The sequence below is a fragment of the Azolla caroliniana genome, unplaced genomic scaffold, assembly GCF_043228905.1.
Source record: "Azolla caroliniana isolate FFs.n. ecotype wild unplaced genomic scaffold, voAzoCaro1.0.p SCAF_15, whole genome shotgun sequence".
Lineage (NCBI taxonomy): Eukaryota > Viridiplantae > Streptophyta > Polypodiopsida > Salviniales > Salviniaceae > Azolla > Azolla caroliniana.
Genome location: NW_028230450.1, coordinates 614950 through 628478, shown reverse-complemented (window position 1 = coordinate 628478; position 13529 = coordinate 614950). Strand labels below are relative to the sequence as shown.

General features: G+C 37.6%; 2 protein-coding genes across 2 annotated transcripts; one reads left to right on the top strand and one right to left on the bottom strand.

Moving 5' to 3' along the window:
- Positions 1–231: 231 nt before the first annotated feature.
- On the top strand, positions 232–5269 carry BRCC36A (Mov34/MPN/PAD-1 family protein). The gene is made up of 10 exons (XM_087331610.1): positions 232–412; positions 1630–1758; positions 1856–1940; positions 2431–2516; positions 3088–3246; positions 3333–3535; positions 3949–4107; positions 4731–4811; positions 4892–4946; positions 5039–5269. Exons 1-10 carry the CDS (start codon positions 302–304, stop codon positions 5180–5182), a joined length of 1212 nt encoding a protein of 403 aa, XP_087187736.1. The 5' UTR covers positions 232–301; the 3' UTR covers positions 5183–5269.
- Positions 5270–5877: 608 nt separating this feature from the next.
- On the bottom strand, positions 5878–8637 carry LOC147854221 (pentatricopeptide repeat-containing protein At4g13650-like). The gene has a single exon (XM_087331658.1). The coding sequence runs from the start codon at positions 8283–8285 to the stop codon at positions 5985–5987; it is 2301 nt and encodes a 766-aa protein (XP_087187784.1). The 5' UTR covers positions 8286–8637; the 3' UTR covers positions 5878–5984.
- Positions 8638–13529: the final 4892 nt, after the last annotated feature.

Sequence of the window (13529 nt, the reverse complement as noted above, 5' to 3'; positions counted from 1 at the left end):
TAAAATCTCCTCTAAACGGCCAAGGTGTGTCCGAAGTGCGCTGTTACAATTCCTTAAAGTCGTCGTGATTTTATCTTCTATCACATGGGCGATGCGCGGTCTTTAAATAAATGAAGAGGATGGTGAAGGGCATCTTTTGGAAATACATAAAGTCTTTCCACACGAGCTCTCTTACTCTTATAATATACATACATATACATTATATATATATATATATATATATAGAGAGAGAGAGAGAGAGAGAGAGAGAAAGAGAAATACAGAGACTGAGGAGTGTTTTGCTTTGAATCGGAAGATAGCCATGTCGCTGACTGGCGTGAGGATCTCAGAGGAAGTGTGGCTCACGTGCGTCACGCATGCTCTCTCCACAGAGACAGAGGAAATCATGGGGCTGTTGCTTGGCGACATAGAGGTACCTTAGGAGAGAAAGAGAGAGAAATGAGATGATTGTATGTCAACTGGTTTTGGAGGCTGTGAGGTAGATGCTTTGAGAAATTGATTTGAGCTGTAGTTTAGGATTGATTGCATATGGTGTAACAAAGATGTTTTAAAGTAGGGCTTTGAACCCATGATATTTATTCAATAACCTATTAGCGAACCACTAGAGTAAGCACAGAGATGAGGGAGATCCCCGTGCATGTCTTTCTGTAATGGAAAATGCCATTTAGGAATATATAGGGAACACAACAAGAAAAAGAAACAAAACAGAGTTTTTATTTAAAACAAGGAGAAATCAAACTTCAAACTTCAGACCTCATAAAAGAAGTTTTTCTCAACCTATAAAGGATATGTTCTCGACATTATATTTTCCCACTATTTTTTTCATATGAAAGAGTTTTATTATCCATATGTAATGTTATGATAATCCAGTTTTGGGTCAAGAAACATACCAAAATTTGGCCGCATTGGAAACATACAAAAATTGTTCTGCATTGATAAACGTAAAGCTTTTGGATTGCCAGTTATTAATATATTGGTTTGGCAAAAATAAGATTGTTTGTTGTGAGCTCTGGTTTACGATTCGACCTAATGATTATGTAAGAGAGGAGGAGAAGGTAATAAATAATTGAAGTAATTTCATGGAAGAGGAGGAGAGAAAATGAACCAATCAATAAATGATAGAAATTTATTACAAGGAGGAGGTTTCTGAACTAAAGAGAGAAAAGAATTAATTGAACAGTTTTATTCATTATATTGATATTAGGAAAAAAGAAAAAAAGAGTAAAAATCTCTGGTGTCTTCACTAAGAGATTTTTAGAAAACAAAACCTAAATGAAAACAAAGTAGATGTAAGTGAAATTGAATATCTTCTCTAGCAAAATTTTGTCGCCTATTTGGTATATGAACTAGAAACATGCCAAATCATATAGGAATCTCTCCTATTTGTGCAAGATGTCTTCTCAACCTTGGATGAGGTGAAGAAGATGGTTTTAGTAGGACAAGACTTTGAAAGGGGTAGGGAGAAAGAAAGAAAGAAATTTTAAAATCTACTGGACACCAAAGTCTACCTATGAGACAAATCATGGTTACAAGTATGCATGAATTCATGCTATCCTTACTGAAGATATATGATAATGATCTTAATACATGCGATGGAATGATTCTAGAATGAGAGAGTTCTTTGTACAGTATTCAAGCAGTGGTCATGGCATGGCTCTTGTTTGGGGTGCAGCTCCTCAAACTCGCTCCGATCGTCGGAAAGATCGAGTAGAAACAAATCCAGAACAACTTGCAGCTGCCAGTGCTCAAGCAGAGATATCCTTTAATATTTTATGATGATCATTTGTACATATACTTTCTGTGTTATTTTGTTTCTTATTGGGAAAGTACTCGTTTCTTGACGGCCAAATACATAATATCAGCTGAGACAGGGAGACTCACAAGAGTTATTGGATGGTACCATTCACATCCACACATTACAGTTCTCCCTTCTCATGTTGGTAAGTAAAGGTTTTTTAATTCAAGTCAGTTGTAACTTATAATCGTTGTATCATTTGTTAACTAACAAGAAGAGCAAACATCTAATGAAGTTTAGCAGTATTTTGGTTGTTCGCATGCACATGTACATAAATGTACGTATATATGCATATGGTCTCTATGTATATATATCTATATTGAGCACCTTTATGCTAAATAATCCTTGTGTGATGAAATCATTTGAGATAGAGCATGTGAACTAATATTGTGCAAGGTCCACAGTCTATGGCTAGAAACCATCTTAAGTACAGTATGCATATCAAAATTGAATTGATGTATAGATTGTGTCTCAAATTTGAAGGAACGAAAGTTGCATTGAGAATGGAAACGTTGGTTAGCTATCTTTTTTGTTAATGACAATTATCTTCAACTTGACCATTTCTGTTTAGAAAGAATTAATTGTGATGCTAGGTCTTTGATGATTGATAGCCTATCCATTTTCTTCTTTTGCAGATGTGAAAACTCAAGGAATGTATCAGCTATTGGACCCAGGTTTCATTGGTCTCATTTTTTCATGTTTCAATGAAGATAGCAACAAGGTCTATATTTTTATATTATTGCTAGTTTGCCCTTATTGAAGTCAAAAAATTAAACTATATCTTTTGGTTTGGGGATATTAATGTGATGGGAATGTTTAGAGGAAATTCATGAATAAAAAAGTCATTGGTAAGTGGACTTGTCATGAATGTTGTTTGTTAGCACTGCCATGGTAGTATATAGTTTTAAGATGCCGAACTTTCGGAAACTCTTCTAAAGGCTGGATGCCATGGTGTTTATGTTATGGAATGTTATGCATATGGTTAATGTCTTTTAATTAGACATCTACTCAATGTCAACTAAATAGGTTGCATGGTGAATAATACGTGAGAACCTAGTTTAAGTCATCTATGCATAATTGAAATACATAGTTTTCAAAATAATTCGTAACTTATGGAAATGAGGTTTTTATCTAGTTCACTCAATTCATTTACCTATTACTTTTCTTCTACCTAGATTGAAACATTCAGAATTTCTGCTTTGTACATTGATTGATAGATTTGATGGTTTGAGAGAGTTTGGATATAATGTAGAAGCAACTCAAAACTGTAACATCGATTGTGGCTGCTGCAGGTTGGTAGAATTCAAGCAACTGCATTCCAGGCATCAAAAGGATGGAGAAATAATAGCACCCAAGTTTCTCATGAATTGATTCCTGGAACAACTTATTCACAAAGAAGTGCACCTGATTTTTCCTTTGCAATGGACAAAGATGTTGAAAGAGCACATGCTGTAAAGTTCTTCATCTTCTTATTTGAGTATTACTGATGTCAGTCCAGGAAAAAGGTTTTTTCTAACGTTAAGTATTCTTTGCTTAGGTGATCAATGAAAATCATGCTCATGCAACAACATTAAATGATTTTTTAACAAATACAAATTCAAAAGGAAATGCCCAATCAGACAAGCTCGAACATTCTGAAAATGTGGATCTGGAAAAAATAATATCAAGCACAGAGATTGATTCTTATGATTTGACAACAGGAATGCAAGAGGCTATGCATCTATCTAGTATTGAGATGAGGCAGGTGCCTTACCCCAATAATTTTCTGCAAACAATCAAATTTAGAATTGGTTGCATTGTCTACAGGAATCATAGAAAGGGTATTTTCTGGACAGAGTGAATAATAACCTGATTTATTTCTTCTCATAATTATCTTAGATTGCTGATATGAGTTAGCATGCCATAGCTTTTGCCCTGTCCTTTCAAGTTGAATTTTGAATATTGAAATTGCAAACAACACTTGTAGCTTGTGAATTTTCTGCATGTGTTTCTTTGTTTATTCATTTTCTTTTCAGCTGTTATTTTCATTTATGCATGACGTATATTTTAATATGTAAGGCATGCTTCATTGGACCAGCATGTATTCTGAAACATAGAATGTACAATAAGGTGTAAGATGCATGGCAGCCTGGCTGACTTTTTGTTTTGTTCAGTAATGCAGAATTTACAAGGAAAGAAGTTCAATTACAGGTGGTTCCTGGCCATACACTTGCAAAAGTTGATTTTCCATTGAGCTCATTGGTCAATTTGCAGAAAATACTCTTCGATGAAGAGAAAACTGCTTTCAACCAGGCATTATTACAAAGTGTGAGGTATGATTGTTTACAGTTCTGATATTTTACATGACAAAATTGGTCTGTATAATTTCAATGTGTCTCTGTAAGCACCTTGGAAGGCACTGGTTCATTATTACAAAGCATGAGGTGTGGTTATTTTTATTCCGATACATTATTTGACAACATTGGTCTGTATAACTGCAATGTGCGTATAAGTGTCTTGAAAGGCACCGATTTATTTATACCTCATTTTGGAGGGTTCATTTTTTCTGTATTATTCTTGTAGGTTATAAATTGTTCTCAACTTGACACTGAAGCCCCTATCGCATGTATGAACCCATTGAAATTCTTATCACTTGTATGCATTGCTTTTCAATAGCATAATTTTTAGCACTGATGAGGCAGTCTAATATTTCACAAACAAAATTTGAAAAACTAGTGTAAACGGGTTTCTAAAGATTTAATTCAGCACTACATTTGCAAACAAGAGGCACTAGTACATTACACTTTGCAAACACAAGTACATTACACTGGATGAGTGATAACATTTATCATAGATTCTTGCTTGCCTTTCTGTTTGAGGTTTATAAACACCGCATTTCTGTTTAAGGAGGTTTATAAACACCAAGGAAGAAAACTATTAAATTTGTTTGTTGCAGGAATGGAAAAGTTCATCCATTGACCTTAATTCACCATTCAGCAACATATCAAGCATCACTTTGCAAGCTTATGGAGTACTGGCAAGTAGTGTCTTCTGTTTTATATTTTTACAAAACTTAATGTAACTGCGTTAGTATAATCTCTTCTTTTACATTTGCAGCTTGAGTCCAGTTATAAACTGTATGAGGGATAGATTACGACAAAACAATGCAAGAGTGAGTAAAGTACTAAATGTTCTTTATAGAGCCTTGTAAGCCCCAACCAGGTTGTGGTTTCAACTAAAAGATGATCATTATTTTGGTTACAGCTAGCTTTTCTGCAAGAAGAAGCAACTAATTTGCAGCTTGAACAACTTAGCAAATCTCCATATCCATATTCCCAAAGAGGTACACTAGGTAGTGCCCAGAGACTACAGCGTCCAAAACGAATGGTCATAAATAGTACTCCATAACAGTGAAGTAACTCATTGAAGGTACAAGTTGTATGATAATACCAAATGAGAAGAGAGAGTAAATCTTTAATTGATCTAGTTTATGTATGCTTGTTTCCAGCAATCTATCTATTCTAGTGTGAGGCATCTATGCAAGTAACAAATTGGCAGACAATTGTAACTGAGATGTGGTGCAATAAAAAACTCTCCTCTTCACAAGTGCTGAAATCAAATGTAGGAACCAGATGTTGAAACTCGAACATGTATGTATATATGCAGACAATGTGTTAAAAACCTTTGACAATTTGAAGCATTCTATAATCCTTTGCTCGACATTCATTTTAGGAATTGGTGTAAGTTAATTCTAATTTACTTCCCATGTTATTATAAATGACATTGTTCTCCAGAAAATTGAAGATCTCAATTTTGTTTCTTGGGAAAAATGCTTGATCCTTTTTTTATGATAATCACATTTTTTATTATTTGCAATGCATATTTTTTTTTATACACAACTATTCATTATTTTTATTTGCAATGCATTTTTTGGAATAACGTGGTACTGGTTGCCTGCATTTCGAATGTGATGGGTATGAATATATATGTGCACTTGCTGGAATTGCAAAGAGTCTGATATCTCAATTCTCCATCACAATCTTGCTGGAATTTGTAACAAGCAAAGAAGGAACTTCTGAGGTTGACAGGTTGTGCTGCAAATCTTTGTCCTAATTATGGAATGAATAGAAATACAGTAGCTTTGATACAAAACTGTACCGCCTTATGACACAGAGCTACAATACTGTACATTTTCTACCTATTTGATGTCTTAGTACCCATCCATTGCACTGACATTATCCCAGGCCTCAGAACCACTATAGCCATCAGCTAATGCAGCAAATTCTGAATCAATTTGAGCAAGATGGTGGAAACATCTTGACCCCAGCTCTGTTTCCCCATAGAGTTTACAAGCATAAAGAAGGGCTCTCCATGTCTCTATCGAAGGAGGTGATGGTGTGCTTTCAAGATACTTGGCAGCTTCATATAAATTACCTGTTCGAGCTAAAAGATCAATCATACAAGTGTAGTGATCGATAGTAGGTGTAAGCCCATACTCTTCAATCATTGTCTTAAAGAAACCCCGACCTTCCGTTATTAGGCTTGAATGGCTGCATGCTGTCAAAAGACAAGAAAAAGTAATCGAATCTGGCTTTACACCCTCATGCTGCATACTTGCAAAACAGTTAAGCGCCAAGTTACCCGCGTGATCTGCAAGTCCGCTTATAAGAGCATTCCACGATGTTACATCTCGAATTGTTAACTTGTCAAACATGACCTGAGCCTCTTGGGGGGAACCACTTTTAACATACATGTCAAGCAAAGATGTGCCTACATATAGATCAAGCTCAAACCCTTTCTTCACAACCTCCCTGTGCATTTCATAACCCTTCAAAACGGCTCCCATGCTACCACAAGCTTTTAGCATGCTCGCAAATGTGAAATTGTCCAATGGAATACCCATACTCTGCATATTCTCGAAACATTCTAATGCTTCATTGGCAGGCCCATGCTCCACATAGCCCATGATAAGAGCAGTCCATGCAACCACCTCTTTAAATTCCAGTTGGTCAAAGACTGCTCGTGCCTCTTCAAGTAGCCTTAACTTCACATACATACCAACTAGAGTGGAGCCAACAAAGCACTCTCTCTCAAACCCTTTCAATACAGCCTCCATATACATGGATTGTCCTTTATCTGTAGCCCCTAATAGACCACACACTTTTAGGACATGGGCAAATGTGTATGCATCTGGAAAGATTCCATCACCTTGCATTTTATCAAAAGAATCTAATGCTTTCTCAGCAGTTCCATACTCGACAAACCCTCCAATGAGAGCATTCCATGCTACTACGCAATGCTGAGGCAACTCATCAAACACTTCTTGTGCCTCCACAAAAGATCCACATAAGACATACATACTGACTAATGCACTTCCGACAACAAGATCCTTCTCAAAACCCTCATGTATGATTTCCTTATGTATTTCAAACCCCTTCTCTATGGCTCCTGCATTACTGCACGCTCTCAAAATGCTTGAGAAGGAAAAAGCATCAGGTAGTATACCCTGCACTTGCATCTCCTTGAAACAGTTAAATGCTTCTTCACTAGGACCATCATCAGTATATCCTACCAATAATGAAGTCCATGACACAACATCCTGTACAGGAAGCTTCGTAAAGACTCCCCATGCATCTGAAAGTGCACCACATTTCACATACATTGAGACAATTGATTTACCCAGAAAGAAATCATTTTCGAACCCTTTGTATGTTATATGCATATGCGTACCATGCCCCTCATCTATAGCTTCTGTTTTGCCACAAGCCTTTAAGACACAAGAAAATGTGAAAGTGTTTGGTAGTACCCCCTCATCTTGCATCTTTTCAAAGCTTTTCAGTACATCCTCAATGGGTCCATGCATGGCATATCCTGCAATCAATGTTGTCCATAATACCACATCTCGGTTGGACATTCGGTCGAAAACATTCTGCGCATCCAATATAGATCCACATTTGACATACATATCTAACAAAGCACTATGAATGAATAGATCTTCATCGAACCCTTTCTGCACAACTTCAATATGGATTTCTTGACCAAATTCACTATTTTGCAACTGAGCACAAGATTGCAAAAGCCCAACCAATGTGTAGCTAGTAGGGAGGATGGAATTCTCTTGCATTCTCTGGTAAAGACAAAAAGCATGTTGTAATTGCTCACTTTGTGCATAACCAAGGATAAGAGATGTCCACGAATGCTCATTACGATATGACAAGCTACTAAAAACCATTTCGGCATCTCGAAGGCTTCCACAGTCCACAAAAAGTGGAATAAGGTGATTACCGATAGATCTGTCATCGAGGAGCCCTTGGCCACAAATATATGAAAACAAAAACTTTGCTGATACCACATTCTTCCTTTTCCTACATCTTTGAAGCATACAAAGAATATCTTTGATGGATGGAGCCTTGGAAAACTCAAGAAGCCCTTCTAAGTCCGCTTCCAAACAATGTGCTTTCGATGCATCCACATTTGATGGAGATATAAACTTAGTCCTATTATAGACCATGGTGGCCTCTCCACTGAGAAAAGGGAAGAGGCACACATGGCCACTTGTATGTGCAAAGAGCAGACTTCAGGTGCAAATAAATTCATGAACCTTCTGGTAACAAATAAAGCATACCTGCAAGGACCTCAAAACACCATAACTATGATCTCCGCTGTTGGTAGTAGCTCTTCCTCCCATGATTTGGTCCTCATCTTCTCACCCTAGTCTTTAGGTTTGGAGAAGCAATACAGTAGAACTCTACGTAGTAGAGGGAGTTGTGCCCAAGGGAAGGGGTCCAATGTGTATCCTAACATAAGATGTAACAATGATTAGATCTACCGAGCGAAGAATGGGTACGTGAAGGGGTCCAATGTGTATCCTAACATAAGATGTAACAATAATTCGATCTACCGAGGAATGAAGAATGTGTACCTAATGAGGTTTATAAGTCTCGTGTTTTGCGGACAAGTGCCCCTACCTCTTGCTCCCTTTCGTTTCTTCTTAATTCTTGAGGTTGTCCCCACATCAAACTAAGAAGTTCACCCTTTTTGTGATGGAGCCTTACTCATAGTATTTCTCGTCTGCCAAGTATGAACATTAACACTTTGGGCAACAATGAAAAAGGTGATGTCGTTCAATCCCCGACAACGGAACCAATGGTCGAGGGGTTTTGGTTGCGAGATGTCGCTTGGCCTCTTCTGTCACTTCCTATGGCGAGAGACGTCTCGGAGGTCATGATGTAGTGTAGTGGTGAGTATTCTAGAATGTCACGTGGGCGACCCAAGTTCGATCCCCTACAACAGAGCCCATAAGGGTTTTAGGTGTAGGACGTCGTTTGGCCTCCTACGTCGCTTCCATTAGGTACTGTGAGAGATGTGTTAAAGGTCACAATGTCATTGCAGTATAGTGGTGAGTATTCCCTCTTGTCAAGCGACGTCGTGAAGATTTTCGACAACTGTGAGAAAATCAGGTAGGACGAATAAAACGGGGATATGGGAGTGAGGGAATGTGAAAGCGATAAGAGGAGTTTAATGTACCACTTCAATCACTCCTCCTAAAATCAAGGCAAATATTATCCTCTGGAATGAGAGGAATATTTGGCCCCCTTTTTGTAACAGTCCTCCCTCCTTGAACTATAAAGAAGGTGAAGGGGCTCTTCAAGGGGGGGCTCTCTAGTTTTGGTTCTTCTCGGTGTGTTAGGTTCTCGTAGTTTCCCTCTCTTGGGGGTTTAGGGTTTTTCAATGGATAGGTTCTTTGTTCATTAGGGTTTTTTGAGCTCAAACTCTCTTAGGGGTCGGTGTTTCTACTTCGAGCAGGGTGCAAGACCTCCACTCGTAGCCGCGAGCTTGAGAGCCATCCGACTGGAGGCTTGCCTATGGATGTTCGTTGTATATTAGTTTAATGTTGGCTGACTCGATGTTGCGGTTGTAATTAGTTTGTCATATATATGTATATATATACATATATATGTATATATATGAATCGCGTCGTGATGAATCTGTGTTGATTGTTTTGTTGTTCTTTCTCTCTCTACCAGATTGTGTGTATGTGCATGTGCCCTCAATCTTATGTCTGCAGTGCTTCGCGGCAATCAAGAGGGAGCCGACGCGGTTACAATGTGTTGGTCGAGGTCATTCGTATGACGTGGTGAAGGTTTCGCTAGCGTCGAAACGATCTGGACAACATTTGAGTTGGTTGGCCACACCGGATCGGACAAGGCCGAGTCTGATCAAGTCGGATAGCCCATGCTAGACCAACCGGTTGAGTCATGACTGATCCAAAGCGATAAAAGGCTGCAAGAAACGTTGGACTACACGAGCAATCGACGTGAAAGGATGAAGGCCAAGCCAACAATCTAGCAGGAGTGCCTGAAGCTGACGAAGCACAGTCCATTTGGCCCTCACAATAATCTCTTGTCTGAGAGCCCAGTGGTTCCGCTCAAGCTGACCCACAAGCCACGAACTTCCACAACAATCAGAAACCTAGGTTTTATCCCAATGTACGACACCAATTGAAGGGAGGGCAAGGTACAAAGGTGAAAGTGACATGGTGTCAAAAGATAAAAGATCTCGCATTGAAATACTTCAAGATGACCCAACAGTTGTGGCAAAATGAGGAGTGCAAGTGCTCACCCCAAGAAGATTGAAGAACTAGGCGACTTGAGTGATTGTGTACGATAAAAATCTCAACAATCAACATAACTTGACGAGGAATTTCATGAGACGGTGGTTTGGCCCATACATGGTGACAAACGCAAAAGATAATGTCACTTACTACCTGGCCAAGCTCAAGGAACAAGGCCAACGGTACCAATAGCGAGAAAGAGAGTGAAGATCTTCAAGAAGCAACATGAAGACGAGCCGAGCCGAACCTCCGTGACCTTGAGAAAGAACAAAAAGACGAACAAACGATGGGTCACGAGGACAACAAAGAGAATGAAATTAAAGTCTGACCACCTTCAACCCTGCCATTCTTGGCACATATCAAAGGATGTGTGGTTTGGTGGGGGTGGATGTCATGATGTGGCATGCTTGAAGGTGGGAATGGACGTTGAAGGAGGAAAAGATAAAGGTGCAAAACATGGCGAAAGAGAAAAGAAAGGGGGAAATAGCTGGAAAGATAGTAGTAAAAGAGTTCAAATGTATGTAGCATGACATGAATTTATTGAGCACTTTATTCCGAATAAATGCAATTAATGCAAGTGAGGCCCCCTCTTCCTATTAAAGGAGGGCAAGAGGGCACATTTTAGTCTTCTTCTTCTTCTTCGGTTTTGGCGTTTTGGGAGGTCTTATTCATAGCATTTTGGAGGCTTCAAGGAGAGGTTTGGCAAGCTCACACACTGGTCGTTTGAAAGGAGAGCAGAGCAACCCGAGACTACTAGTCTGATACAAAGCATCATAAACGCAAGAGGTAGTCACGGTTTTGGTGCCCCACTCGACATGCCTAAACCTAAAGCTCCCCCCCCCCCCCCCCACCCTACCCCACCTTGATCTTATTTTAATCTTTGTTTCATAATTAGTGGTGAACATTCATTTCCACCATTGTAATCAATCGTAACTTTTTCAAATGTTTGCAAACCCTATTTTATTGAGGTTCCCTCTTAATCTGACATTTTTTGCCGAAAAAGAGGTTCCCTTCGACTTAAGATTGTGTAACCCTTCTTTAACATTATGCTATTATGAAAATCCCTTGTACATGACAATAGTGAGACACGTAAGGTCGTTGTAGTATAGTGATGAGTATTTGCGCCTATCACCAAGGTGACCTGGGTTCAATCCTCAACAACTAGAAATTTATGTGTGGGACATCGCGTAATTCCCTATATGGCTTCCATTACCCATGTCGAGAGCCATCTCAAAGGTCACGATGTCGTTGTAATATATATTCCCTCCTGTCACGTAGGCAATTCGGGTTTGATCCCCGATGTTGTGTTAGGAGTGGGAGGTCACTTCGCCCCGTGTTGCTTCCATTACCCATGGTGAGAGACATCCTGAAGGTCACGATGTCATTGTATTGCAATGGTGAGTAAACATGTTCACATTCACAAGTGGAAGGATCGCGCACAAATGGAAGGATAAGGAATATTTCGTTTGATTTTGGGGCTTTTTTGGCCATTTCACAAAACACCTTGATACCAATATCACATGTTCTCAAAAACTTGATGAAAAAGCTAAAATTTTTCACCATTTGGCAAAATTGAAAAATGCCAAATTTTGGCCAAATACGAAAAGTAACTTTGTGTATTTTTAAGGAGAAATTACAATTAGTAATATTTTAGATCCTAACAAAATCATAAGCGAAAGATTTCAAAACAATCAACTTTTTTATTTCATTCGATAAAATGTTGTCTAAATTTCTTACATATCGTTGCACAAAAAATACATTTAGGAGTTATTTGCATCACTATCATCATTCCTTTCATGAGAATCACTACTATAGCTAATATACAATTGTGACTCTTCCTCCTCATTTTCAAATATACCCGAATTTTAAAAAATAAAAAAATCGAACTTGACTTGATGAAAAAACTAGATTTTTCACCACAATTCAGTACAATGTACCTAGTTCATGTTTTTTTTTGTATGATTTTCTTTTTTGGAAAAAAAAAAACTTTAAACATGAATTCGATACATTGTATCGACTTGTGATGAAAACTCTAGTTTTTTCATCACTTCAAAATAAAATAAAAAACAAAACAAAGAGACCCAAAATAAATAGAAAAAAAAAACTTTAAACAAGAACTCGATACATTGTATCGATTTTGTGTTGAAAAATTCAGCTTTTTGACATGCACTCGATACAATGTATCGAATTTGTGTTTAAAAACAAAGCTTTCAACAAGAACTCGATACAATGTATCAAGTTCATGTTTAAAGTTTTTTTTTTCTATTTATTTTGGGTCTTTTTGTATCGAGTTACAGGGTTTTCAAGTACAACTCGATACATTGTATCGAGTTCGTGTCGAAAAGCTGACTTTTTGACATGAATTCGATACAATGTAGTGAGTTCATGTTAAAAGTTTTTTTGGGGGATTTTAAAAAAAAACAATTTTGGTTTTTTTTTCTATTTATTTTGGGTCTTTTTGGTTTGTTTTTTTTTTTAAAAGTTGAAGTGATAAAAAAACCAGAGTTTTCATCACAAGTCGATACAATGTATCGAATTCATGTTTAAAGTTTTTTTTCCCAAAAAAACAACAATTTAAAAAAACTCAAAAAAAAAGAATAAGGTGAAAAATCTAGTTTTTTCATCAAGTCAAGTTTGATTTTTTTTATTTTTATTTTTTTTAAATTTGGGAAAAAAAAGTTTGAACATGAATTTGATACGTTGTATGGAATTGAGATGAAAACTCTATTTTTTACATCAAATGAATACAATGTATAGAGTTCATGTTTAGAAATCTTCTTTTTTTTCAAATAAAAGAGGTTTAGGGTTTACATGAACTTGAATTGTACTAAAATCTCTGTTTTGACAAGAGTAAAAGATGCATATCAATGTTGTAAAGAAGTATGTTGCACAACAAGATACCTTATGGTGAACATGTGCTTCCTTGATTAACAAAAAACCATTAATAATTGTGTTGATGGTAATTGAACCTTGCAAATGTCATTTACTTCACAAATTTTGTAAGGGAGTTCTCAAAATGAACACGAACGTGTTAGTATTCGGTGAGTATTCCCACATGTCATGTGGACGACCTGGGTTTGGCCCTCGGCATCGATGTTAGTAGGGTTTTGGGAGTGAGACGTCCCTTCGCTCCATGTGTCA

Excerpts from the sequence above, each read along its gene's own strand:
- LOC147854221 (XM_087331658.1), bottom strand. The coding sequence starts at position 8,285 with ATGGTCTATAATAGGACTAAGTTTATATCTCCATCAAATGTGGATGCA.
- BRCC36A (XM_087331610.1), top strand. The coding sequence starts at position 302 with ATGTCGCTGACTGGCGTGAGGATCTCAGAGGAAGTGTGGCTCACGTGC. Across the intron at positions 413-1,629 it reads TGTTGCTTGGCGACATAGAG|TATTCAAGCAGTGGTCATGG; the intron begins GTACCTTAGGAG and ends TTCTTTGTACAG. Across the intron at positions 1,759-1,855 it reads CCAGTGCTCAAGCAGAGATA|ATATCAGCTGAGACAGGGAG; the intron begins TCCTTTAATATT and ends GCCAAATACATA.